Source organism: Drosophila tropicalis, unplaced genomic scaffold (genome assembly GCF_018151085.1).
Source record: "Drosophila tropicalis isolate 14030-0801.00 unplaced genomic scaffold, ASM1815108v1 contig_443, whole genome shotgun sequence".
Taxonomy (NCBI): Eukaryota; Metazoa; Arthropoda; class Insecta; order Diptera; family Drosophilidae; genus Drosophila; species Drosophila tropicalis.
In genome coordinates, this window is record NW_027172907.1 from 7,573,652 (window position 1) to 7,598,233 (window position 24,582).

At 37.3% G+C, this 24,582-nt stretch overlaps 1 protein-coding gene and 1 long non-coding RNA gene across 2 annotated transcripts; one reads left to right on the forward strand and one right to left on the reverse strand.

Annotated features, from left to right (window-relative positions):
• Positions 1 to 1,238: 1,238 nt before the first annotated feature.
• LOC137574080 (uncharacterized) lies at positions 1,239 to 2,817 on the forward strand. The gene is made up of 3 exons (XR_011031941.1): positions 1,239 to 1,736; positions 1,788 to 2,411; positions 2,471 to 2,817. It is a non-coding gene; the product is annotated as an uncharacterized lncRNA (long non-coding RNA).
• On the reverse strand, positions 1,422 to 6,471 carry Egfrap (EGFR adaptor protein). The gene is made up of 4 exons (XM_068286191.1): positions 6,293 to 6,471; positions 2,149 to 2,425; positions 1,775 to 2,061; positions 1,422 to 1,705 (listed from the first exon to the last, which is right to left on the reverse strand). The coding sequence occupies exons 1-4, from the start codon at positions 6,329 to 6,331 to the stop codon at positions 1,433 to 1,435; spliced, it is 876 nt and encodes a 291-aa protein (XP_068142292.1). The 5' UTR covers positions 6,332 to 6,471; the 3' UTR covers positions 1,422 to 1,432.
• Between the last annotated feature and the right edge of the window lie 18,111 nt (positions 6,472 to 24,582).

Consider the following 24,582-nt stretch of genomic DNA (forward strand, 5'->3'; position numbering starts at 1 on the left):
AAGTTGTAACTAAGCTTTACTTAGCATAGCTCTGTTAAGCTCGATCAGTGTTAAGTAAGATGATTAAGATTTGGATCAATCTTCAAGGATCACAACGGATATCTCTATTCTTTAATAGATTCTTGATTAGGAGAATTGGATTATTAATATTTCTCAAATATTTGATAAGAACTTGATCTTTATTAAAGTTGGGGTGCTAACCCTGTTAATAGCGAAGCCCTAATTATAAAGGCGCCTAAGTGTATACTCTTTTATGTGAAATGTCTTCATTTTGTTGCAATTCCCAACAAGTTTTAGCATTAACAACTCTGAAGTACTTAGCAAAGTCTACTGATTTATGTATGTTAGTTCTTGAAATAAAAATCTTATATATCCCTAAGATAGGTTAATATTTTGCTATATACAAATGCAAATGCCAAATTTCAAAGTGAAGACCAAAAATTTATCAATGAATTTGATTTCTTTATCCGCTCGATGGTTGATCTCTACAATTAAATCATCGTAATAATGTTAATTTAATTTTATTTTTTTTTTGTTTTTCAAATGTTTCATTTTTTTTTTAATACACAAAGAAAGTACATATAAACAATTACAAATAGCAAATGCATAATTGATTTATTATATAAACCTAGCTACTTAAACGATTAATATTACACCATCAGACATTTATATATGTTTATATATATATATTTCAATTTATATATATTTCAATAATAATCATATTTGCCTTTTTTTTTTTTTTGTTGTTTTTGCTGCTGTTGCATCAAATGCTTTTTTAATGAACTAACAAAATGCTCGAACCCAAAAAGTATGCTATGAAAATTGTTGCAAACAGCCATTGGTACTGCATATAGAATACATTATGCTATATATCAAATATTTATTTCAACATCAAAAGGGGAAAAAAATTTTTAAATAAAATCACAAAAAAAAGAAATAAAAGAAAGAAACAGAAATTGTAACATCCATTTGTTCCCCCATTACACTCTTTCCCCCACATACACATGCATAATCTGTGTTATCCACCAACCATAGATAGATTTCTGTCTGCAGCTGCTACTCAAAATTGTACAATCCAACCAACGAAAAAAAAAAAAAAAAAAAAAAAATGTATAATAATAATCACTGAAATGTCTGTTTGCATTCATACAAGTATCCTTTTTGTTTTGTGTGTGTGTGTGTGTGTGTGTGTTTGTTTTTTATGAATTTTCATTTTAAAAAAAAAGTTTGTTATATATATTTGCACCTGGACGACAGGTTTGTTTTACTGTTATGTTGGTAGCCACGTCAACCGTCAGCACAGCCAATTACGCAAATTAAACAGATTGTTATCCAGCCCAGACATGGTCCACAGAGCCAACCAGGCGAAGCTTAATTCAATCAACATGACATAATTATATAATTAATTAAGTACTCCAGGTCCAAGCGGCCATCACACATTCAAATCGGCCATCATTTTACGAAAATCATTCAACGAGCCATACATTTCGAAATCTCCAGCACCACCACCACCACCGCTTGCAGCAGCACCACCACCACCAGCACCAGCACCACCACTGGCAGCATTTCCATTGCCATGGCTATAGGCTGCTGGTGTTCTTAGATGAGGTGGACGGGGTAAAGTAAGCGGCACTGGCAAAAGTTCTGGCATTACCGAATGATGGGTAATGAGAGCTTTCAATGAACTAAATTCCTTGGTAAAGCCCTGTAAATGGTAGATTTTTGTTTTAAATTAAGTTAGTCAATCTATTTTACTTGTTTTGCGTTATATAACCTTTATTTTATAGCCCCTTTGGGTGCGCAGTATCAAGTAATGGGCCACTCTGGGTGATGGTGGCGGCACTCTAAGCGATAGGGCAAAGCATCCTGGTTTCGTACTACTCTGACGTACTAGAAATGCACCCGGACTTTGCCGCGAAAGGACTTCTAGGGAAATTTCACGTGGTATTCCGGCCTGGAACCAGGCAGCGCCTTTCAATTCCTGTTGTTCAGCTAAACTCAAGTTATCCAAACGCAAAGGTGAGCCACTGTTCGAGGCAAAGAGCTTGGGACTGGAGTTGGCTAGGGGAAGGAAAGTAAAGAAAAGAAACAAGAGTGGCATATAAATACAGATCAAAGTATTATCCAAAGAAGATCAATGTCCATTACCACTGCATGTTTCCCTTAAATATTTCTTGCTGGCAGGCATTTCGGTTTGTAATCTCTGTGTGGCCGTTTCCAATGCCGTTAACGATTGACGGCATGAATCACCAAATTTGCTGGCAACATATTTATCCGGCTCACAGATGGCCTCGTTCACATAGCCATCGGAAATGGTTTGCGTGGAGCCGGCCGAATTGAGTGAAGAGGAGCAGGTATTATGCACCAAGGGACGGCTATCTTCGGTGCCCCGTAGCAGGCCAATGCCCATGGTGAGACGTTTTACCTGTGAATTGTGTAGAAAACCAGTTACAAAATTTGCATGTTCTAGGCCAATTTCGAATTTCTCCCACTCCTACCTCCCTACCTCCCTCCCTCCCTCGAAATGAAACAAAACTTTTCTCTCAAATGCTATAATTGCAAATTTTCGTTCAGAAGGAGCAGGAGCTGTGGCAGGTGCTGGTCTGGGGATTTGTTTTGTGCTCCACCCTCAGGTCTCTGTAACGAAAAACAACCTCAGCCAGACATCAAAAACACTTTAGACCCCACCATAAACCACAACAAGCAGCCAACAGAACACCAGCCACGCCCATTCATCCATTTTCACCACTCCCCCACACAAATTCGAGATTGATGTGTAAAATTTTTGGTTACCAATAAAATGTTAACCATGGCCGCCTCTGCCCCGCCCCCCTTTTAGTCTGTCTGCCTTTTGGCTTTTGTGGTGGCAAATTACTTTGAAGGAGAAACGAAAGTTTTTCTTTCTTTCTGTGTTTTTTTGTTGGCTACTTTGTGTGTGTGTGTGTGTGTTTTTTTTTTTTTTTGTGGTTATTGCCAGCTTTTTAGGCGCTTCCTTAAAGTGTTTTATTTTTTGGTCCGCATCCTTAGACTTATTGGGTTTTCTAATTAGCCAACCGAAGTGAGAGACGAAAGTTAAGTTGAATTTTTAAGTTATTTTTGCTAATTTATAATAATTATGTTGATTTTATCACAAGATGAAAGAGTTAGAGTGAAAGGAAATTGAACTTTTTGATGGGCCATAGACTAGCCTGAAGCTAACAAAATTTTGTTTGGCTAATAGCAAACAGTTGATGGCAAAGCAGAATACATATTTATCTCCACTTGAAAATGAGTTCAATTACAAAGTAAACTAAATAGAAAACTCGAGTATCGAATCGAAACGATTAACTGAAATTTTAAAGGGGGGATTTTTTAATTTATCTGAAAAGCTATTTAAAATGTGTAAATTTTCAAGGAGAATGGATTTTTATTTGTCAAAAGTTGAGTTTTAGTAATGTTTAGTACTAAAACTTTTGTTTTAGAATCTATCCAATAGACCAAATAAAACTTAAGACTTAAACCAAGCCACAATGCATGAAAAAGAGTGTTCGTAGAAATTTCAGGTGTAAAGTTAAGTTAAAATATATGTAGTTATAGTTCAATATTCAACAGAAAACAAAAATGAACCCCATTTACCTATAAAGAAAAGTTTTTGTTACACGAGAGAGAGAAAGAGAGAGAGAGAGAGAAAGAAAACCCACAAGTGGAAAGGAAAATATGCACCACACTTAAATGGCTAAGACTTTAACAAGTTATGAAAGTGACTTGCTCAACTTTTGCCTCAACTGGCAGAATGAAGTAATCGTTAGTTCGTTTACCAATTCGAATTAATTAAATTGGCCTCATTGCATTCATTTGTTCTATGCGATTCGATTCGATTCAGATTAGGTTTAAGATTTGTTCTCATTCTTGGTCGGTGGATTGTCATTAAGTATGCAGCAATCACAGTTAAGGCAAAAGCAAAACGAGAATCAGAAGCAGAACCTAATGCCCCCATTATGCTAATGACATTGGAAAAGACTTGAAGCAAGGAGGAAAATGAAAAAAAAAAAAAGTGCCACTACTTTGGATGGCACTTGCCAAGATGCTGTTCAACAACAAATTCTCCAACTGTGTACTCTGAAAGCGAAAAGCACAGGCTTAAAAGAGGAATGCAACTGCAAATGGAGGGGCGTTTGCAGGAATGCATGGTAAAGAGGATAAAGGGTGAGAGAATCATAAGGTATAAAAGCACAATAGACGTGTTTAAGTTGAGTAGGGTAGGCTCGGGTAGGGCAGGGCAGTGAAGTGATAGAGAGACAGAGAATCTCATCGTTGCTCTGCATTTATAGCTGGCGTTGTCTCTGGCATTTGATTTAGCAGAGCAAAAACTTTTGCCTACTTTCAGGCGCAGCACAAAACACACGCCTATGTGTGTGTGTGTGTTGTGTGTGTTGGGCGTCGCTGTAGGGCGACATAGGACTTTTGTCATGCGATTTATGTGTCAGTAAAGTCAGTAAGTTAACGGCATTTGCCTGCCAGTTTCACCCAGACATCATACATCTGCCTCTGTCTCCCCCTCATTCTCTCTCTCACTCTATCTGTGTGTCGCTTTTATTATGTTTGTGTGTGTGTGTGTATTTGGTGCACTTCAGTTAGGGCCTGCAATTGGCGCGTGCCGAAGTGCCGTTAGTTTTGGCGCTGCAAAATTTGCATTTTGTGCAAATTAATTTAATGAACACTTTTCGGGTTTTGCTTGTTTTTTTTTTGTGTCGTTTTTTGTTCTTTTTGTCAAGTGTTTGGTAAATTGCATTTGATTTTTCAAGTACTGCAATTGTGCAGCCAACTCTAAGCCACTCAACAAAATGTTCTCCAACTAGTCTCCCCTTTAAGTATACTATGAAATTGACGTTTATTTTTCCTTTTTTGTTACCTCTACTTCTTTGGTGTCTTTCTGTCAAATTGCAATTTTTTTCAACGTTTTTTTTTTTTTTTTTTTGTTCTTCTTTATCTTGCCTAAGCGATTTTTTCTTGGCTATTAGCATTTCATTTAAGTCTTTGCTTCTTCCCCGCCATCGTCCGCAACGTTTGGAATGTATCATCAATGTAAGCAGATTTGTTGCATTGTGCAACGTAATTTATGTACCGAGGAAAAAAGATAAAGTAGAAATAGAGAGACGAAGAAAATCCTGGCAACAATACAAAAAATGATTACTCCCCAGGCGGGACGCCTTTCAAGACCACTGTGTACTCCGCCTTGGACTCCTTAAGCTTTGCATTTTGTTTTGGCTAATCGTTAATATTGCAGACAACATGACAAAAGGCGATTCCGGGCAAAGATACGATTATTTACTCTTTAACTTTCTTAAAAAAATTAGTTTCCCACTGTTAATAACTAGGCAATTCTTTTTTTTCTTTCTAACGACTAACAAAATTTTGAATTTGCCGCTAAATTCAAACTTTTAACCGTCTTGCCTATCGCGATCGGTTTCCTATTCAGACGGTCTGGCAACACCGACGTTTTTCGATAAGTAACAAAAAATTGTTATCGAGTGGGAGGCAAAACGTAAAAGTAAGCGAATTTTAAGTGCAGCAAAATACGCAAAATGCTGAAAATTTCGAGTGGAAAACAAAACAAAAAGCAGCAAGTGCATAATAAACAAGAATTTCAAGTGCAAAACAAAATAAAGTTTCACTGTCAAAGAAGCAAAAAAAAAAAGAAGCTTTTTCCAATTGGTATTTTCACAAGTCGCAGTCGTGTGAACGAGGAAGACAGGGAGCCGTTAAATTGCATTGCTACCAAGAGAACTAAACAAGGGCAAACAAAAAACCAACAAGTTGGATGCTGCTGGCCTTTCGAACGATAAGAATACCCAGCCACAGCCTCTGCAACAACAACAATAACAAATGTCTCCACTGCCTGTGCCGGCAAATTATAACGCCGACGTCAGCGTCGCTGTTAATGTAACTGTTAAAGGGATAAAAAAGCATTGAAGAAACAGAAAAAAACGGGCGATCGCTGCTTGGCGCGTGCCGTTATATACATACATACATACGCATGTATGTATGTATGTATGTATTTGTGTTTATTTCTAATGTAAAAAGAAGACAGCGAGTAAGGTAAGTGAAATTGAGTTTTCCTTTTACATAATGTAAAAGTGGTGGAGTGTTGGATAACTTTTACTTTTATTACAAAATATGAGCAAAGAGATTGTTGGCCTGGTATTATACTCATTTAGAAACTGAGTGATTTTTTAACTTATTCAAAGTCTTTTAGTGGAATTATTTGGCCAATTGATTGGTGTTTTCCCCATTTTCCTTTTTGTGTACTTACCAATGGAGGTTTATCAACCAAACGACGACAATTATTCATTTCTGTGGGTGAATTATCCTCTTCGGAGCTGGGCGAGCGCGGCAAGTGCAGCTGCTGATTCTGTTGCTGCTGTTGATGATGATTGTGATGGTCGAGGTCCTCCTGTTGCCCGGTCTGGGCATGATGATGACTATGCAAGAGTTGCAGCTGTTCCACGTGATGATGCCGTCTAGTTGCAGTTGGCTGCACTGGCTGGGGCTGCTGCTGATGATGATGATGGTGATGGAAATAATGTGGAGCGCTTGCTGTATTCGCCGAGGAGTCGCTGTCCAACAAAAAGGAATTGTAAGGGAACTTCGTTAGATGAATGAGTTAGGGCAAACTCACCTGAAATCTAATGCATTTGACTGAGTTGATGACTTTTCGCTAGCTGTTTCAATTAGAGTTGTTTCGGCAGTGGGAAGGGTCGAACTGGTTGAGAATGTGGCCGTATTATGTTGCGGTTCAAGACGTAGGCGTATATCCTGCATGGCCATAAAATGCAAAACTAGGAATATCCAATAGTTTTTCTTCGACTTATTGTTGTTATCCTTATTGTGGTTTTTTTTTCTTTTTTTTTTTTGACTTTAAACCCTTTTCAGAGCATCTGGAAATAAAGAAGACAAGTTTTAGAGTCTTGAGTTCTTTAGTTGTTGAGGTGAATAAAATTGTTGTCGTTGTTGGTTTTGTTGTTGTTCATGTTTTGCTTAGTGAAAAACTTCTGGTCACTTCTGTGCCGCAAGAGAACTTTAGCATTATGCTAATGCTTACTGATGATTTCTTGACTTACATACCATATTTCTTTTGCTCTATGTGTGTGTGTGTGGGAAAACTTTTTGTTTAAAGCGGAAAACTTCTACCGTTTCCCCTCCCCACTTATTCCCTAGACACACTCTACATATCTTTCTCACTCGCACTCCCTTTACATTTGCTCAAGCCTTGCGTTTTCCCTACTTTCTTCTCACACACTTTTGAGTGTTTAAGGCTTTAAGCCTTTCCGTCTGGAGAAAAAGTTTTTTGGCCCCTTAAGTTTTTTGCTTATTGAATTTCATGAATGACTCTCTATGAGAGAGTCTTAGTGTGTGTGTGTATGTGTGTGTGGCCTTGCCAGTAGTTTTTGCACTTATGAAAAACTTTTAATGCGATTTTAAGCCTTTTGCTATTAGTTGGCAAATTGTTTCGAAGATTTTCAACATATTAATTTTTAAAGCTTTTTGCTTTTGGTTTTGGAGTATCGTTTTGAGGTTTTTATGGTTTATTTTGTGTGCGTGTGTGTGTGTATTTTTTTGTGTTCCTTCCAAAGTGGTTGCTTAATTGAAAGGGAATTGGTTTTTGAAAAGAAACTCTCAAATAGAAAAACTTGTTTAGCCATTTTCTGAAAACTTTCAATATTTAGTTAATGATATATGTATGTATGTATTTAAACCATATTTGGCTATCAAGGAAGATGTTTTTTTTATTAAGGTCTACATTTCTTCCCTATGCATGAATTTGTCTTAACTTTTGAGATAAGTTTTACTGAGATTTAACTGGCAAGAATTTGGGTTAAGGTTGGTCCTTGTGAACATTTTTTTTTTCTATGGCATCTGTGTGTGTGTGTGTGTGTGTGTCTATGTGAAGGTTTCGTTCGCTATGCTTCAGTTTGCAAGTTGCCACGTTTTCTTTTCTTTTGCTACCTAAATTCCTGAACAATGCCAGCCAAACAAAAGGATAACAAAACAAAGGAAATCAGCTTCAAGCCCAAAGGCAACTCGTTAGAAAAAGTGAGAGAACAAGAGTGTGTGTGTGAGAGAGATAAAGTGAGCGAAAAAAAGTGAAATAAAAGTTGTTGCTGCCACTGCAACTGCAGGCGTTGCCAGGACATGTTTTTGTTTAGCACGAACATTAATTTAAGACTCGGAGAAAACAAGAATGGAAAATAGGAGAATAGTTGTCACAAATGTGCTGACATTTGGCACTTTACATGTAAGATTCAAAACTGAAGCAGCCCAGCTGCCAGCCAGCCTGCATGCCTGCACTCGGGCGTGTCCTCCACATGTTAATTTAACTTGTCAAACAACAAAATGCAACCAGAGTATAATAAGGAACAAGGCACACAAGACAAGGCACAAGACAGAAGACAAGACAAATGACAAGGGCAACAACTCCATATATAGATATATACAGACATAGATACATACATACATACAGATAGTTACAACAACTTTGTTGTGGGAGTAAGAAAATTTGTCAAATTTCATAGTCAGCTTTTGGGCGTCTTGTATGTATATGTGTAAAAATTAAGTTGAAATTGTTTCATTTCACACAGCAAGAGCAACATTTTTGCACAAAATTAAGCAAAAGATTTGCAGAAAATCTCTCATTGTTGTAGAGAGTTAATTCCATTTTTGTCCTATCTCGATTTCATTTGCAGTCTCTAGTTAGTCTTCTATACAATTGAAATTTACCTTTTGCTTATGCTGCCAACGTTGTCTGTTCCGACCATTTCAGGGCTGGATTTGTCTTAATTCTTGAAATTACATTTAACTTAAACATAAACTATGATTGTTTATAGTTTTTGGCTTAAGGAAATTCATATTTCATTATAGGCTTTGATAACTAATAGATCATAACACATTATGTATTACAACACTTTTTTTTAGACCAAACAAAATCGCTAAAGCAATTTCTTTTAACAATTTCTTAACCGGAACCCATTGGACTTAACCCTGGATTCGTTATAGATTAAATAGAATAAAAATATAAGGACTAAAGTAAAGGTAGACGAATATGAAGATAAAGGACCAGGTTTTGCTGATTCTAATCCTCGCGTACTTCGGATATCGAAAAGAATTATTTTTATATTTAGTTCTTCTTGATTAAACGATGGCCTTAAGCTCATTTTTGGCTCTATTGTAGCTAAACCGTTCCTGGCAGTTGACGCCAACTTTCCTTTATTATTTTTCTGTTGCTGCGTGAAACATATGATAAGCTCATATGGCCAGATCTCTTCCAAAGCCAGACGACAGTACACACACGTTGCTATTACTCCATTCCTTCTTGCCTTTGTCTGTGAACATTTGCTTGTTAGTTTATTGAAATTGATATTATGGTTATCCGCCAACGATATACCCAGAGACTCCTGTCAGCCATGAGCTTCTCATGCTCCTGGTTCCTTTATCCTTACCGCTATTGCGGCATTTTATTCACTATTCTTATAGAGTGCGAGCGAGAGATATTTGTGCTGCGAAATTCATGGTTATATCGTTTCTATTGGCTGCAACGGGGGGGGATAAGGGCATCCATCTATTTATTTTACCGGCCTTAAGGTTGAGACCTTAAGACTTTAAAGCGCTTATGTCAATCAATTGGAACTGCATTTACAGCAAACACATGCAACTTATGTGTGTGTGTGTGTGTGTGTGCAACATGCAACATGCTTATAACAACGAAAAAAAAGAAGAAATATATAAAAAACGGATGTGGTTTGTCTGTCTGTCTGTTTGCCGCGGCCAACAACAATAACACAAACAAAATGTCAACCAAAGTCTTTGAACTCTTTGGGTGGTCTTTTGGGCCAAGAGACTCTGATGGGAAATCGAAAGAGACTTTAAGCTAACGGTCTCTGATTGTATGTATTTGTAGGTGCGGTTCAGTTTGATGAGGTGGTGCGGTGTAAAGCGGAACGATGTGGCATGCTCTGTGAGGCATAAGTATGACAATATATTTAAAAGGCCGTTTTAACAATGGTAGAAACCGACAACAATAAAAACAACAACAGCAACCCGGCAATAACACCGCCACCAACAACCGACGCCAACAATGAGGCTAAAAATGTCAACGCTTTTGAGAATGAAGACCAAAACGTGGCTAACAATGCGACACAAGAACAACTTGTGACTTGAAATTTATGTAGCCATCACTTGTTGTTGGGTTAGCAGCCAAAACATGAAGAGACTACAGGAGAGAGAGAGAGCTCAAATAGAGAGGGAAAACCGATTTTCACATTGGTCGCCACCTTCCATTTTCTGTTCCGCCATCGGTGGAAAATTCAAGTTACAACAAAGTTTATGTAGCCTTCACTTTATTCCAAAAAGACAATGATGTGCAATGGGTGTAGAAAGTTATAGGAAATAAAAATGAGCAATTGTCAATTGTCATATGGGAGAGAAAGGTCGATTTACATTTTACAACTACTTAAAGGAAAAAGACAAGATAATAAGCAGTTTCCCCTTTTTTTCTTTCAAGAAATAAAAACCATTAAATGGATTTCCGAAGATCAAAAATTTAGTTACCCGTCCAAATAAGATGCCAAACATTGTCAGTCACTTTACTTTTCATGTGAATTAAGATAAAAGAAGTTGAAAAAATGTTATATTAATATAAATCTGATATAAGCGCAAGCTCTTCTACTTACGGCCTGCAAAATTAGATACACAAGTCACTTTGGCCATTTGACTAATGAGTATAAAAAAAAATTAATTCACTTTTGCCGCCAGGTGCGTCATTTCTTTGGCCAATATAGTCTCAATTCCTAACTAAGGCATAAAGAATTCTTTAAAGCACAACAAACAATTTAATTATGAATTATGCCAACAATTTTATTTGACATGTTTGCAGTTTGTTCTATGCCAAACTAATTAAATGCAGCTCTGTGGGGTCGAATTGTTGTTATGTTGTGATGCGGTTTTCTGCTGTTATTTGTGTTGTTGTTGTTGTTGTTGGGTGCTATTTATGTGCTAATACCTAGCGTAATTACAAGAGAAATTCCAAGACATTACTCATACGTTGCGTGTGTCAATAGACACCGCCAAGACACGAGCACAACAGCAACACAAACAGCAGGAGCAGGTACTAGTCAAAGTGAAAAAGAGAATGGAATCGAGCAACAATGTTAGCTCCAGCTCCTTGTGGCGTCTTCTGTCTTTTGTCCGTTGTCGTCTGACGTCCACATTTGGTATGTGGCAACAAGAACAACAATCGCGACGCGTCTTTGTTAGTTGCTGCAATTGTACATTGACACCTACTGGCTCTTGTCGCAAAAGGTTCTTATGCTCCGTATACCATTTATCTTTAAACATTATTGAAAGTCTTTTCGACTACACCAAAAAACAAAAAGGTAAAACTATAAACTGGACTTACAGACATTTTCTCTCTGCATTTTATATAAAGAATCACTTTAAAAATTTTATATATCTGTATTCAAAATTTGTTATTTATAACGAAATCATAATCTACCAACCATCTAACAATATCAAGCGCCACTTTGGATACTCCACAGTGAATTTGATTAATCGAGGTATCTTTTAGGTACTTTTATAACCTTATTATACGACTAAGACCATTCGAATTGCTTCAAGAAATCGGTTATTTAGGCAACAAAAAGGTTCTCTCATTTGAAAGTAATTAAATTTTGTCGAGCATATGGCAGAAGTCGACCCGTTGACTAGTTTTTGTTAACCGTGTTTTGTGTGGTTTCGTTTGGTTTCTTTTTTGCTGGTCGCAGGAAATTTATGTCGCTTAAAGTGCAACTCTTACAATGTGCGCTTGTAATTTGTTGTCAACCAACTTGGCCATGGCTATTTAATGATTGTGTCGTGCCAAATGCCACAGAAATGCGATGAAAGGAAAAACGAAGGAAAATTTTTCGTTTTTTTCCTTACATACACAGAGCGAACGCGGCAACAAGTTGAATATGACCGTAGAGAGAGAGATAGAGATAGAGAGCGAGGGGGAATAATGTTCATGCAAATGTCACATGCAATCATAAATGCATATCGACCAGCGCCAACTTTAACCCCAAAAAGTGCCCCGACTGGCTACCCACACCTCTCCTTCTCCAAGCCAGCGTTCTCCAGTTTGTGTGCGGTGCATGCAACTGTAATAATTTATACAAAATGTCTGCGGCTTTTGACTTTCCACTTGTCACCTGTCACCTGTGTTAACTTTTTGGTTACAGAATCTTTCTCCTGCTCCACAGCAATCCGACCCGACCCGACCCCTATCTTTCTACCCCCCACCCCACCCCAATGGTGTGCGAATTCCTTGCGGCAGTTCAATAAAAGTTATGCGTCTGATGACACAGTTTTTTTTAGGGCCTTGCAGCGGCAGCAGCAGCAGCTGTAGCATCATTTCTGAGGTTGCAGATTGAAAAAGTTTTTTTTGGGATTTCATTTTTGTGTTGTTCGCCTCGTTGACTGTGAAAATGAAATATATGTTTTTCCAGGCATTTCCGCATCATTTTCATTGCATCATCACCAGCAGCTGGCAAAAGCACTGAGCGGAAAAAGTTAAGAAAGCTGTCTCTTTGTCATCTGTGTTGGTAGTGGCATCAATAAGCACCTTGGGGGGGATGAAGATGTAGATGATGTTTTGGGGTAAGAAAATGCAGCAGCTTAAGTTTTTCTTTCGGGGATTCTGTTACTTTTTGTTCTCAGAATAGCAGGAAAATGTGCAAAGCAGATATCACATAGCAGATAGATTTACTTTAAAGTTGATAAAGACATATGTATCTACATGTATAAAAAAAGAAATCCCCCTTTCTAGAATACCATGCCAAAGTAAATCTTAAGCAATTTAAAATTTTCGGGTCAATTACATATTCATTTAAATTTTTAGTTCATTAATCTAAAGGAGATTTGTAATTTTCTTTCTACACAAAACTTGAAGAGGTTTTCAGTTGGGGTCAAAGGATAGAAACAAACTGTGTGATTGCTTTAAGTGCATGTTAGATAGAAATTGTTTGATTTAATTTCCATTCACTTCCATGATTACCATTAAATTATATATTTAATCTTTCGATTGAATGAGTTAAGGAAATGCCTAAGGAAATGGCCACTTTCAAGGCGAACCGCCAATGGCCATGGCCAATGCCAATGGCGTTACCGACGTCGACATGCATTCCATTAATTAACAATTAGTGTGGGGCCATCAGAAAGATGAAAGAGTTTGAAACAGAAAGAGAGAGAGGATGGATTTCCATCCATCGGAATCGGTTGTATTTACCTATATACAGGATACAGAAGCTACTGACTAGGCACAATCAAACATGATAATGATGCGGCAACGCCCAGTTGAATTTTGTTGACCGTTAAGAACAAAGATCGGAGATGTGAATGTGCAGGAGGATGAGGATGAGGAGATGAGCGATTCAAGCTAATGTCAAGATGACAGCAGTGATGATGATGATGTGGATGTGTATGATGATAATGATGATGTGGATGATGGGAATGACGATGACGTTGCTTGATGACTTGTGTAATAAGTGGAAAGAATCTTGTCTAGAAACAATAACTTGTTGGCTCTGAACTTGAATTTATTTTTGCAGTTGCTGTTGCATGTTGCATGCCACAAAGTCACTCCATCTCTCTCTCTTTCTCACTCGCTCTCTTCGGCTCTCTGTCTGAGCTAGATCGCTTGGCTGAGTTTGCCTGCTGGGATTCAGTTTGCATCGATTTTCTGCAGTTTCTGTGCGCCTGTTAACTTGGCCATGAAAACATTCAGAGATCTGGGAAATTCGTTGTGTGTTAGTGGAAAGAAAGAAAAAATAAAGTGAAGTAAGTGGAAGTCGGAGACAGCCTCAGTTTCTACGTGTTTTTCTTGTTTTCTTTTTGCTTTGTGTTGTGATCTTCTCTCGCCATGGAAACTTGTTTTCCTTCTGGCCATATTTGTGCGTGGTGGCTCCATCGCTCAACCGCCCTGCTCTGCTCTGGCACTGCACCTTGATGGTGGTGGTGGAGGTGGTGGCGGCATCTTAACCGCAAATCCTTTTCAGATATGAATTGAATTCATATATTATTTATGATCTGTTTATTTTTATTGTGCATGCCAGATGAAGACGACGATGATGATGTGGATGATGATGAAGTAGATGAGGATGATGATGATGATGATACGGATGGTTGAGATGAGATGGAGTTTTGGGGTATGAGAAGCCTTCAAGCTGCCTCACTGTTATGCCTGTCAGAAATGAGAAAAACTTCTAATTGGAATTGCTAATCAAGTTCGCTGAACAGGAGGGAGGCAATTTTTCGAGGCTTTTGGGTAAGTGTTTTCTGTGGTTGCCGCTGCCTTTTGCAAAGTTTTCGTACGGGTATCGAAGTGGGTTAAGTGAAAACACTTTTGGCTTGCAAAAGGTTTCAGGCATGAATAGTAGTAGCTCAAAAGTATCATTAAAATTAAGTACCAATTTCAAGTTGATATATGTACACATACATACATGCAACCAGCAATTTTTGTTTATTTTAATGTCGATTTTCTATATGTTTGTTTGATCTATCAAAAGTTTTAGAAGACGATCTTCAGATAACTCTGATAATGTTACGTTTGGAACATTTTTCCAGGCAATAAAATTGATATTATGTATATAAAAGATATACAGTACTGGCAAAATTAGATTAGCTGACTAGTCGATCACCAAAATTTTGATATTTTGATTTTGTTATTATCAAACTTAGTGGCAATTAACAATTATTTCAAATGGAATATATTTTTAGACTTGGGAAAATTTGTTGCCAATTATTTTGGAGTTTTTCTATTTTTAATGCCGTACACAATCTAGTATCTTGGAATTGCCCCCACTTTATCAATGCCTTCTTCAAGTTGTCTGCTTGCTTTGCTACACTGTAAGTGTAGAGGGGGCTGTGGGTCGGGTGTGTAGTACGATGAGAGGGGGGCCACTTTTAACTCTATTCTTAGCAGCCAATATCCAGTTCATGCAGCAAAGAGTTGCCCCACACGAAGTTTTCTTCTGCTTTTTGCGTTCGCCTGTCAACCTCAACCTGTTGTTGCTTCGCTCTGTTCGCAACACATGGCCTTAATAGTTGGCCAAGTATATAATATATATGTATGTACATACATACATATATACTATATAGGTACATTATATCTGGTGCTCTGTTGGTTATTACAATTATTATTGCCGTTGACATGCTGTTGGGACTGACATAGACATTGGAAAGGAAGGGGAAGCAATTGCCATAGACATGGCAATTTTTAAGCGGCAGCCATTCGCTTAGAGTTAGAGCTTCCTGCCGGCTATTTCCCCTTCTCTTTCTGTCTCTCTCTCGCCCTCTGTGGTCAACTGGTGGCGCCTATTCCCTATATCTTGAGAGAGATTTCAAAGCAATTAGACCGACAAGTGATTGGTAAACTATTGAAAGACTCTCATCGCATCGCATCTCAACTTGATCTTGATCAAGTCAAGTGACTGAAGAAGTGCTTTCTAATGGTGGCAGCAGCTAACAGCCAACACTTGAGCACTTTTCAAGTGTGGGAAGTAACGAAAAACTATTCTCATCATCATCATCATCATCATCAAAAGCGGAGATTAAAATATTTCATTGGTGGGAAGAAGAATTTTTGTGCTTCTTTTTTTTTTAAGCGGAATGCAATTAAAATGCGACTAACTATGAGCGGATTATACACCATAATGAACGTTTGTTTGTATACTTTCATACATATGTGCCACATACATATTCAGTTTTGGTATTTAGCATACCCCGGAGAGAGTGAAAGAGAAAGGGAAAGAGTTTGTGTGAGACAGAAAGAAATAATAAAAGCGGAAGCTTGGAGTTAAACTGTTTAGCGGCGCACCAGGACCCAATACCCAGGAGCAGAGCATTGTAGCAATGGAGTCCCGAGGACTTTAATGATAATGAAGATTATGCGCCCCATTTGGATGGATGTGTTGGAGTTGTTATAATGAAATTGTAGCTCTTTGCTGATGTTGGCTTGTGGCTCTTCCCATTCCATCGCGTTTCCATCCTATCTCTCTCTCTCTTTCCATCCTCCATCTCATCTCATCGCATCGCGTCCTATACCATCCATCTGTCACTCCCTCCGCCCTCCGCCCCACATGACTTCAAGTGGCTCTTAACGGGAAACGCTTTCGCATTGCATGCGGATGATGGCAAGAATTTTTCTGTATTTTTTTCCATCATTTTTTTTTCTTTTTTGTTTTGCATATGGCAAGAAATGATGTAAACAAATTTCAAAGAAAACAATTTGGATAATTACATTATTTTGATGAAGAGTTACAGTTCCGGGGTAGAATGGAACATACCGGGAGGGTAGGTATGTGTGTATGTAAAGGGAGAGGGAGACGGATGGGAGCTGCTGCTGTTCTGGTGGAATGATAATAAACTGAAACTGCGCCGCCACAGAGCCTGCCGCTAAGCCAGGCTAAGAGCTGTGTGGTCGCTCACTTATTTGGGGCGACGTACATTTGGCATTTGGGGGAAGAGAAGAGAATCGTTTTTTGTTTTTCGCAAACTATGCAAATATATATTATGCTAAAATAAACTTCAAATGTTTTTATCGCTCTGTTTAAAGTTTAATTGGAGAATGGATTTTAAATCATGTGTTGAGTAATCTTTGTGGAATAAAAGGAGCAACTCTTTGGTTCTTGGTTCTTAGAAGAAAAAGTTTAGCTAAACTCAAGCATATGACAAATACAGTTAATACTCTGTTATAAACCAACCCATTGGGTAATTTAAAGTATCAAAAAAAGCAACTTGGCCAACATTAAATGGGCTTCTCCATCGGCATTTACATTTCGCAACATTTTCAGCTAATCAGTGATTACACCTGCCTAGTCAAGAGAGGAAAATCTAATCTTGAATCTTTTAACTCCCCATCCCCCTCCGTGCTACTCTTTGTTTTTTAACCCTCTAGCAAATATTCAATTATTATTATAAGCCGTTACCCGCTTTAAGCCACGCCTACCATTCAAATTGATTTTGCCTCTACTTTCCACAAAAAAGAAAAAAAAAACGCTTAAGAAACATTGTGAAAATTGCCTAAACAATTTTCCCCCCCAAAAAAAAAAAAAAACATTTACATAATTTTCCAACAAACTCTTTTTGTGGTTTTTCTTTTGTTTATACCCTGCAAGCATTCAACAGAAATTGGGGTATATTCTCTGTGATAAGATGAAAATGTATACGTAGATGGAGCTCCATTTAAAAGGGTATTGCATAATTCGATGATTTGATATTTGATGTTGAATTGTTGTTTTCTTTTTTTCTCATTTTTGTTTTGGTTACGCTCTTGTGATTTTAGTCAATGAATATGGTTAGCATTTCATTAAGTGGGCGGGGTTGCGGCCTATTGCGGTTAGTGGTAAATATTTATATACTTGGCTTTTTTCTTTCCCTTTCTTCTTCTTCATCATCAGCATCATCATCATTATCATCGTTATTATTATCGTTTTTCTCATCTGGTTCTTTTCATCTTATCTGAAGCTCATAAACATGTCGATAAGGCCAAGCCAGGCCAGGCCATGCCAGGCCAGAGTTGGCTTTAAGTATTTGGTTTAAGTTTCCTACTCCTGCTGTGCTCTTGATTTGATGGCAATGATCTTGGAATGACGACGACGATGATGAGGTTGAACTCTTGGCTGCTTTGTTCTGCGGCTTTTGATTGTCTTTTAATTAAACGACATACAATAAAAAAAAAAGGAAACAGAAAACAGAACAAAACGAGGGAACAGGTTTCATTAATTTCTCAATTCTCCCCCTCTTGAGCACCGAAAAAAATACAAACCATCGACTGCAATTCTTATTCGTGTGTAATTTGAGTTCAATTTCCCCCTATGTTTCTATCTCTCTCTCGCTCACTCTCTTAGTTTTTTCTTTCTTTCATACCTGTCAGTCAGTTTGCTTTATGGCTGTCAAATTTAGCTGCTTATCGGTTGAGTTTTATCTGCATCACAAACTGTCTGTCAACAAACAACTTTATATAAGAAGTTAATGCCGCGATGGTGGGGACGACTTCTCTTGAAATAGAAATGCATTTCCTCGATGGCTTATCTTATTAGAGCAAACATAAGAATAAGAAGAAAAAACAATCCAACAAATCGGAGCAGGAGGGTAAAAGATATAAAACTAAACCTTTTTATTGAGTGCATTTTGATAAAGTGGAGGTAAGCTGCAGTTGATAATGTTGAAATGAGCTGCTCAAATGGTTGCACAGCACTTCATTTTTGTCTCCTAGAAAAATTCATCAAAGGAATTTCACAAAAGTTAACGAAAATTGATATTCAAGTAGTAATTTCCTAACAAACAATTTTAAATATAAGAAATATGCAGAGAAAGAGAGAAAGACTTTCTATAAAGACTTAAAGACTTGCATTTCTTGTGAATTTGAAATCAAGAATTTACTTAAGGCTCCTTTTTTTAACTTTTTAGCTTTATTTAGAAACTTAAAATTTTTTTTTTTAAATTTCATTTCGATTTAATGTTCAATTTTAAAAATTTGATTTGCTTTCATTAGCATCTAGTAATATAATTACTGAAAAAGTGCTAAAAGAAGTCTTAGTCATTGTGAAAACGAAGTTGATGCAATTTCAGTTTTTAGCACCTTGGCACTGTATTTTATATCTCTCGACTCTCATCTCTATTAGGTGAAGTTTCCACTCATTTAGCTTAATTCGCCCTGTCCAAATTGCTATTTATATGCATCGCCCTCGCTTTTAATTTAAGCTGCAAATCACGAGAGTCGAGGTCCTCCACATTGCTCCCAACCATCCAGCCAGCCAGCCAGCCAGACAGACAGTAAGCCAGACACAGTCCAGCTTCAGCTTCGGCAGTTCCCAGCAGTTCTGGGAGTGGAGTAGTGTCTCTAGTCTAAGCCAAGAGTGGAGGTTGTGGTGGTGGTGGTGGGTACCCACTAGAGTCTGTTGGGCAATCACCAAACAAAATCAACAGGTGGCGCGCATATTTCAACATAAAGCCAGAGACCTGAAGCTGAACACCAAACGAAATATCAATAAAAATGCCATTTGTTAAGATTGCCTTATGCCACGAACCCAAAATGAGAACCACACATAGATAATTTAGCTTCCTACGTTCAAAAAACTGTTCCCTCTCCTCATCTCCCGCCCCACTCGCAATCTCCCTGGATGTCCCTCTTGTTTCTCCTTTATTTTTTTTTCTCTTTTCTTAATTTATTGGCCACACTTTGCCATGGCTTCGCTGCATTTAAAACGACAAGTGTTGCAAATAAAATGAAACGAAAAAAAAAAAATTAAAGCGTTGCAAATTAGAAGCTAAAAAAAAAAAAAATAATAATAATAAAAAAAGAAAAAAAAATTAAATCGGCAACCAGCGGCGACGTCAACACTAGAGGGTCCACCAAAGAGTTGAAACTACAACAAAAACTTGTTTGCAACTGCAGCAGAAGTAAGAAAAAAAAAAAGCCAGAGAGATCTGAAGTTAACCAAAGTCACACCATTGCATTGAATACCCTTTATCAAATGAAAGATTTTTGTCATTACGTTCTAGCACCCATTCAAGATACATTGGAGTACCAATATCCATAAAAAAGATCAAAAAGCTTATTATAATATACGGTCACATAAAATCTTCTTTAATATAAATTAAGTCGTGCATCATATATGGGAAACTTTTGCGTTTTCACCATATTAAAAAGATCAGTAAATCGTTCCTATAAATGATATATCAAATAGTAATTCAAAGTGACTGATATATATACATATGTACATATATAGCAGCATATGATCGATGTAGACAAACCAAAGGACCTATACAGACCAGCTATTTGGACTAGACCTACATACTCTGTTTGTGTTAGAGTATTATAGAAAAAAAACTATTTAAAAAAGCGCCGAGATTGCCAGGAGACCAGGCTTTGTTGTTGTTATTGCTTCTGCTGCTGCTGCTGCAAGGTGACTTTGCTTCGCTCGCTTAATAAAGGCAACAAGGGCGACCAACTAGATGGGTAAGATTTGATGGCAAGGGGCAAGGCGCAACGGAATGGCTGGCACAAGGGGGTCAACATCAACGCCAAAGGCCAAAAAGTGTTGGCAATGCAAACAAATAAACAAACGAAACAAACAAAAAAGAAAAAAAAAACAGAGTAAGAGAAACGTAGTTGTTTGCTGCTGTGGTGGACCGACCTTCTTTTGTAAATGCGCTACATAATTGCTACGACCAGAGCATAGACAGAGCTAACGAGTTGCAGCAGTTCTCACTGACAGTTGAGAAATTAGAACGGTTTTTGTCTTTTACGAAAATCACATGCACGTGTTGCTTATAGCCGAGTGCGTTTTGCAGTTGCAAGTTGCCAGTTGCAGTTGAATGATTGGCGGTTTACGGTTTGTGTGTGTGTGTGTGTGCTTACCTGTAAGCTAAAGTTGCGTAAGGTCAGGCAATCATTTGAGACTTTACTTTAAGAATGTGGTCTTTTAGCTAAACAGTTTTGGGTTGAATTTCTCCTCTTAAATATTTCAACATTGTTCCCTCATTAATAATGATTTAATACTAATTGCCGAACACTAATCAAAAGTGAATTCAATTTACATTAAATGTCTGTTCGTTTTTGTTTTTCGTTTTGTTTTAAAGTTTCTCTCCCTGAGTCTGCGGCGGTTTCCAGATGGGCCACTCCTGAGGCCAGAGATACAACAACAAACAAACAAAAGAAAGAAAAAAAAACCAAAGAGTCGGCCTCTTAACTTAAGTTGAGTATTTTGCGTAGGTGGACATTGGCGCATGTTGCTGTTGCTGTAACGTGATTGCTGGTTGTTCGGTTTCTTGATTATTGCCAGGCATATATAGTAAATCTCAGTGTTTAAATCTCGTCGAATGGAACTTGTAAATTAAAACCCTAATGAGTCTGGAATGGGACATGAACATGCTGTGCAACACACACAGACAAAGAGAGAGAGAGAGAGAGAGGTAGAGATAGAGACGGCAAAACTTGGAGTGTGATTTATGCTGTAAGGCTAGCACTTTAAGCAAATGCTTAAAGAACTAAAAGAGAGAAGATTGAAAATAAAAAAAGACCACAAGTTATAGCCAAATTCTCTTGGTTCGTTTAAATGTACGTAACTCCTTTCTCAGATGGCGTGTCAACTCACACGTTTTGTTACCCTAAGCAATTAGTTAAACTTTCAAGGAAATACATATTAAAGAAATAAAAACGAAATCCCGCATTGCAGAACTTCCAACCGATTAGCCATAAAATGTGGCTAATTAATGCTATAAGAATTTTCTCACGCTTTTGAAAATGAAATCATGTTTTATGTTTGGTTTCCACCCGGTTCTGGGATCCAACAAAAAAGTGTAACCACAAAGTTTCTTTCGATTCTCTTTATGTACGAGAGAACTTCCTCAATTTAATTTGCATATGTTAAATCTAATCATGTTATAGTTTTGTCTCCCTCTTAAACATTAGCTATCCGGTTAGCTAGTGATTAGGTTTTGGGGACTCGATAGAAAACCCTTTAAATAAACTTATATTTGGTTTTGTTCTAATACAAATTGATAGTTCAATAGAAGAAAGAATAAGAATTAGATTTATGATCAGTTTGTAATTATTTATATTAATTATAAATATTTCAAGTAAATACCATCTTTTATATTCTAGCTATTTCGTGGAGCTATTTGAATTCTATTATAAACAATATAGTATAATATCAAAATAAATTGGAATGAAAACTATAAGAATCAATGCTGATAGATTATTGTATCTCTTTCGGTTCTTAATTTGCATAATTATCAGCTTAAATGTTTGGCCACACGTGCGATTAGATTATAATCCAATTAAATGAGTTTACCTACCTTTTAGTTTAGTATTGGTATTGGAATTTTTTTCTGAAGCTTACTTTTTTTGTAGTTTAATCCACAAAATTAAATCGATTCTTGATAAACACAATAAGCAACAGGTTGCCCAGTAGACACATTCAAACACAGACACACACACTCACAAGCAGATCAAAACAAATTGAATGAAAAGGTCACACACTACTTTAGATTAGCACAAAATTCGTGAAATATATTAACAATTTTTTTGTTTTTAGAATTTTGCACTTAGCTATATATGAAATTTGTAATATTTGTCGATAAATTTCAAAGACTTCACTTCACAATTTTAGACACAATAAAAGAATTTTCCCGACTATCTTGCCATTAACTTTAACTGAACTCTTCAGAACGTTCGCTTCCGCTGGCTTAACGCAAACGACTGAAAAAAAGTTCACATAAATTTTGATGCACATTCAATAGGCCCAACAGGCAACAACATCAGGCAACAGCAGCAGCTGTAGCCCAAGACCAGAACCAGTTTCCCACATTCATTTCCATTCACATGGACAATGTTTCATGTGGAACCCATGTGGATATATTGTGGAGCTCTGTCTCTGCCTTCGTTCATTCCAGCATCCACAAAAGACCGATTTGGTTGGTTGGATGGTCGGTCGGTCGGTCGGTCGTTTGCTTGGTCTTCGTTTAGTCGCTTTGGTTGCAACGACTTTTCGGGTTTTTTTCTTATCTTTTAAATGATAAGAGTTGCCTGCCACCTGCCACTAGCCTTGCCTCTCTTTTACTTCCATTTCATAATACTTTAGTGCATGTAATTGATAATTTTGCTCCCCATATTATTTTCAATTAATTTTTGATGACTTTATTAGGGTCTGGTCGAGTCTTGTGCCTGAGTCTTTGAGTCTTGGTATTGGTCTTGGTCTTGGCTAGTTATCGTAAATTGTTTTGGGGGGCGGCGTTTATGGCCTGACCATAAAATGGTAATTACTTGCAGTGAAAGGTATGGGCCGAAAATGACCAATAAACCAGGTACTACTCATCATCATCGGTGGTCGGGGTAAGATGCTTTAATTGTCCATCATTCTGCAATTTAAAAAATTCCAATACAATTTCAGAATTAAAGAGATGAAATCTTTTTTACTATCTGTTGAGTTGATTTCATTCAATTTTCAAAAGTGCAATCTCTGGCCACAAAATTAATTAAAAATGCATTAAGAATGTTTTAGAATTCCACCAACCAACCAACCCTCTCGACAACTTGAACAACATTTCCCTAGAGAAAATGCCAATTGCAGAAAATACTCTTTCGAACAGAAGCAACAACAGCAAAGAAAACCCAAAGGCAGGGAACCAGCACCAGCAAATCTCTTCCACTTTTCCAACAAAACTCCAAAGTATTTACAAGCCGCCGTCATTTGCAGTTGCATCTAAAAATGTTTGGCATTTGGCAACAACACGCACCAATGAAAAAGTAGAAAATGCGTGGTATAACCCATTCCTCCTTCTAGCCCCTTAGCCAACCGACCTTCTACTTGAGAGGGGGGAAAACTGTTTGGATTTCAAACGAGAGCTCATTTTTTGCGTGAGTCGTTGCATTTCACAAAATGATTTGCCAAGGAGGTGGGTGAGCTCAGCAAACAGAATGGCAGAGGGAGACATGGGAAGGGCAATGTTTATTTTTCTTTTTTTCGGGGGGGGCAGAAGTTTAAAATTGGCTGGCAGGAAATGCAAGGCGTTTAAAAAAAAAAAGCAAAACAGCACATATAGTTTTTTTTCTGTGGCATATATGTACATATGTATAGTTTTTGTGCAGATTTTCCCGCTGTTAGTTGAACTTAGAGCCAAGGCAAGCATAACGCAACATATGCCCATGCCCATACCCATGCTCATGCCGAGAGATGGCAGACGGCGTGACTTGGATGAGTTATCGTGGCCAGCGACCGACCACGCGTGAGTGTATAACAACTACACTGTAAGCAAAAAAGAGGAACAAATGCAACAATGTCATGGAAAGATAAGAAAACTTTCAAAATCTGAATTTATTGCTCGACAAGTTTGTATAATTAAAGAGAAGTACGTGGAATCAATTAAAACTGTAATCTTTTAAAAAAGATTAGTCGAATATATTAGTATTTTGAGCTTTACAACGTTTTACCATAGCCACAAATTTCATCTATAGTTAACGCTCTGTCTTTGATGTTTAATAATAATATTTCAATTATTGTTTTATTAGGTTGGGTTAGGAGTGAAATTTTGCAACCATTCGTGTCAAAGAATACATATGTAGGTAGCATCGGGTATTAGGTCTTCCCATCTAAGGGCAGCAAAAGATAACGATCTTAATATTGAGTATAAGGAATAGTTATAACGAATTCTTTTTTATATTTTATTAATATGATATCGTAATAATAACTCATGTTTCTTTAAGTGTAATTTTTATTGTTGATTATGAATGAATGAAAGTAGGATCTGGTCATATGTGGGTGTTAGTTTGCGTCTTATTTTCTCTATATACATATATATAAAAAAAGAACTAAACAATTTTTTTTTTCACAACTGCAAAAGAACATATCAAAGTGTTGTGCACACTTATTATTTATGACTTGGCCACATCAGAACTTTGACTGATAAGCCATAAGAAAAAAGAAAACCCTTTGGACATGGTCATGACCAAAAGGAAGAGATAACAAGATTGAGAGTGAGTGTGAAAGGGAGACTAGCATCAAAAACCAT

Coding starts and splice junctions, on each gene's coding strand:
- Egfrap (XM_068286191.1), bottom strand. CDS start 6,331: ATGAATAATTGTCGTCGTTTGGTTGATAAACCTCCATTG. Junction 2,426..6,292: donor TGGTTGATAAACCTCCATTG/GTAAGTACACAA, acceptor CACAATTCACAG/GTAAAACGTCTCACCATGGG. Junction 1,706..1,774: donor AAAGGGGCTATAAAATAAAG/GTTATATAACGC, acceptor TACCATTTACAG/GGCTTTACCAAGGAATTTAG.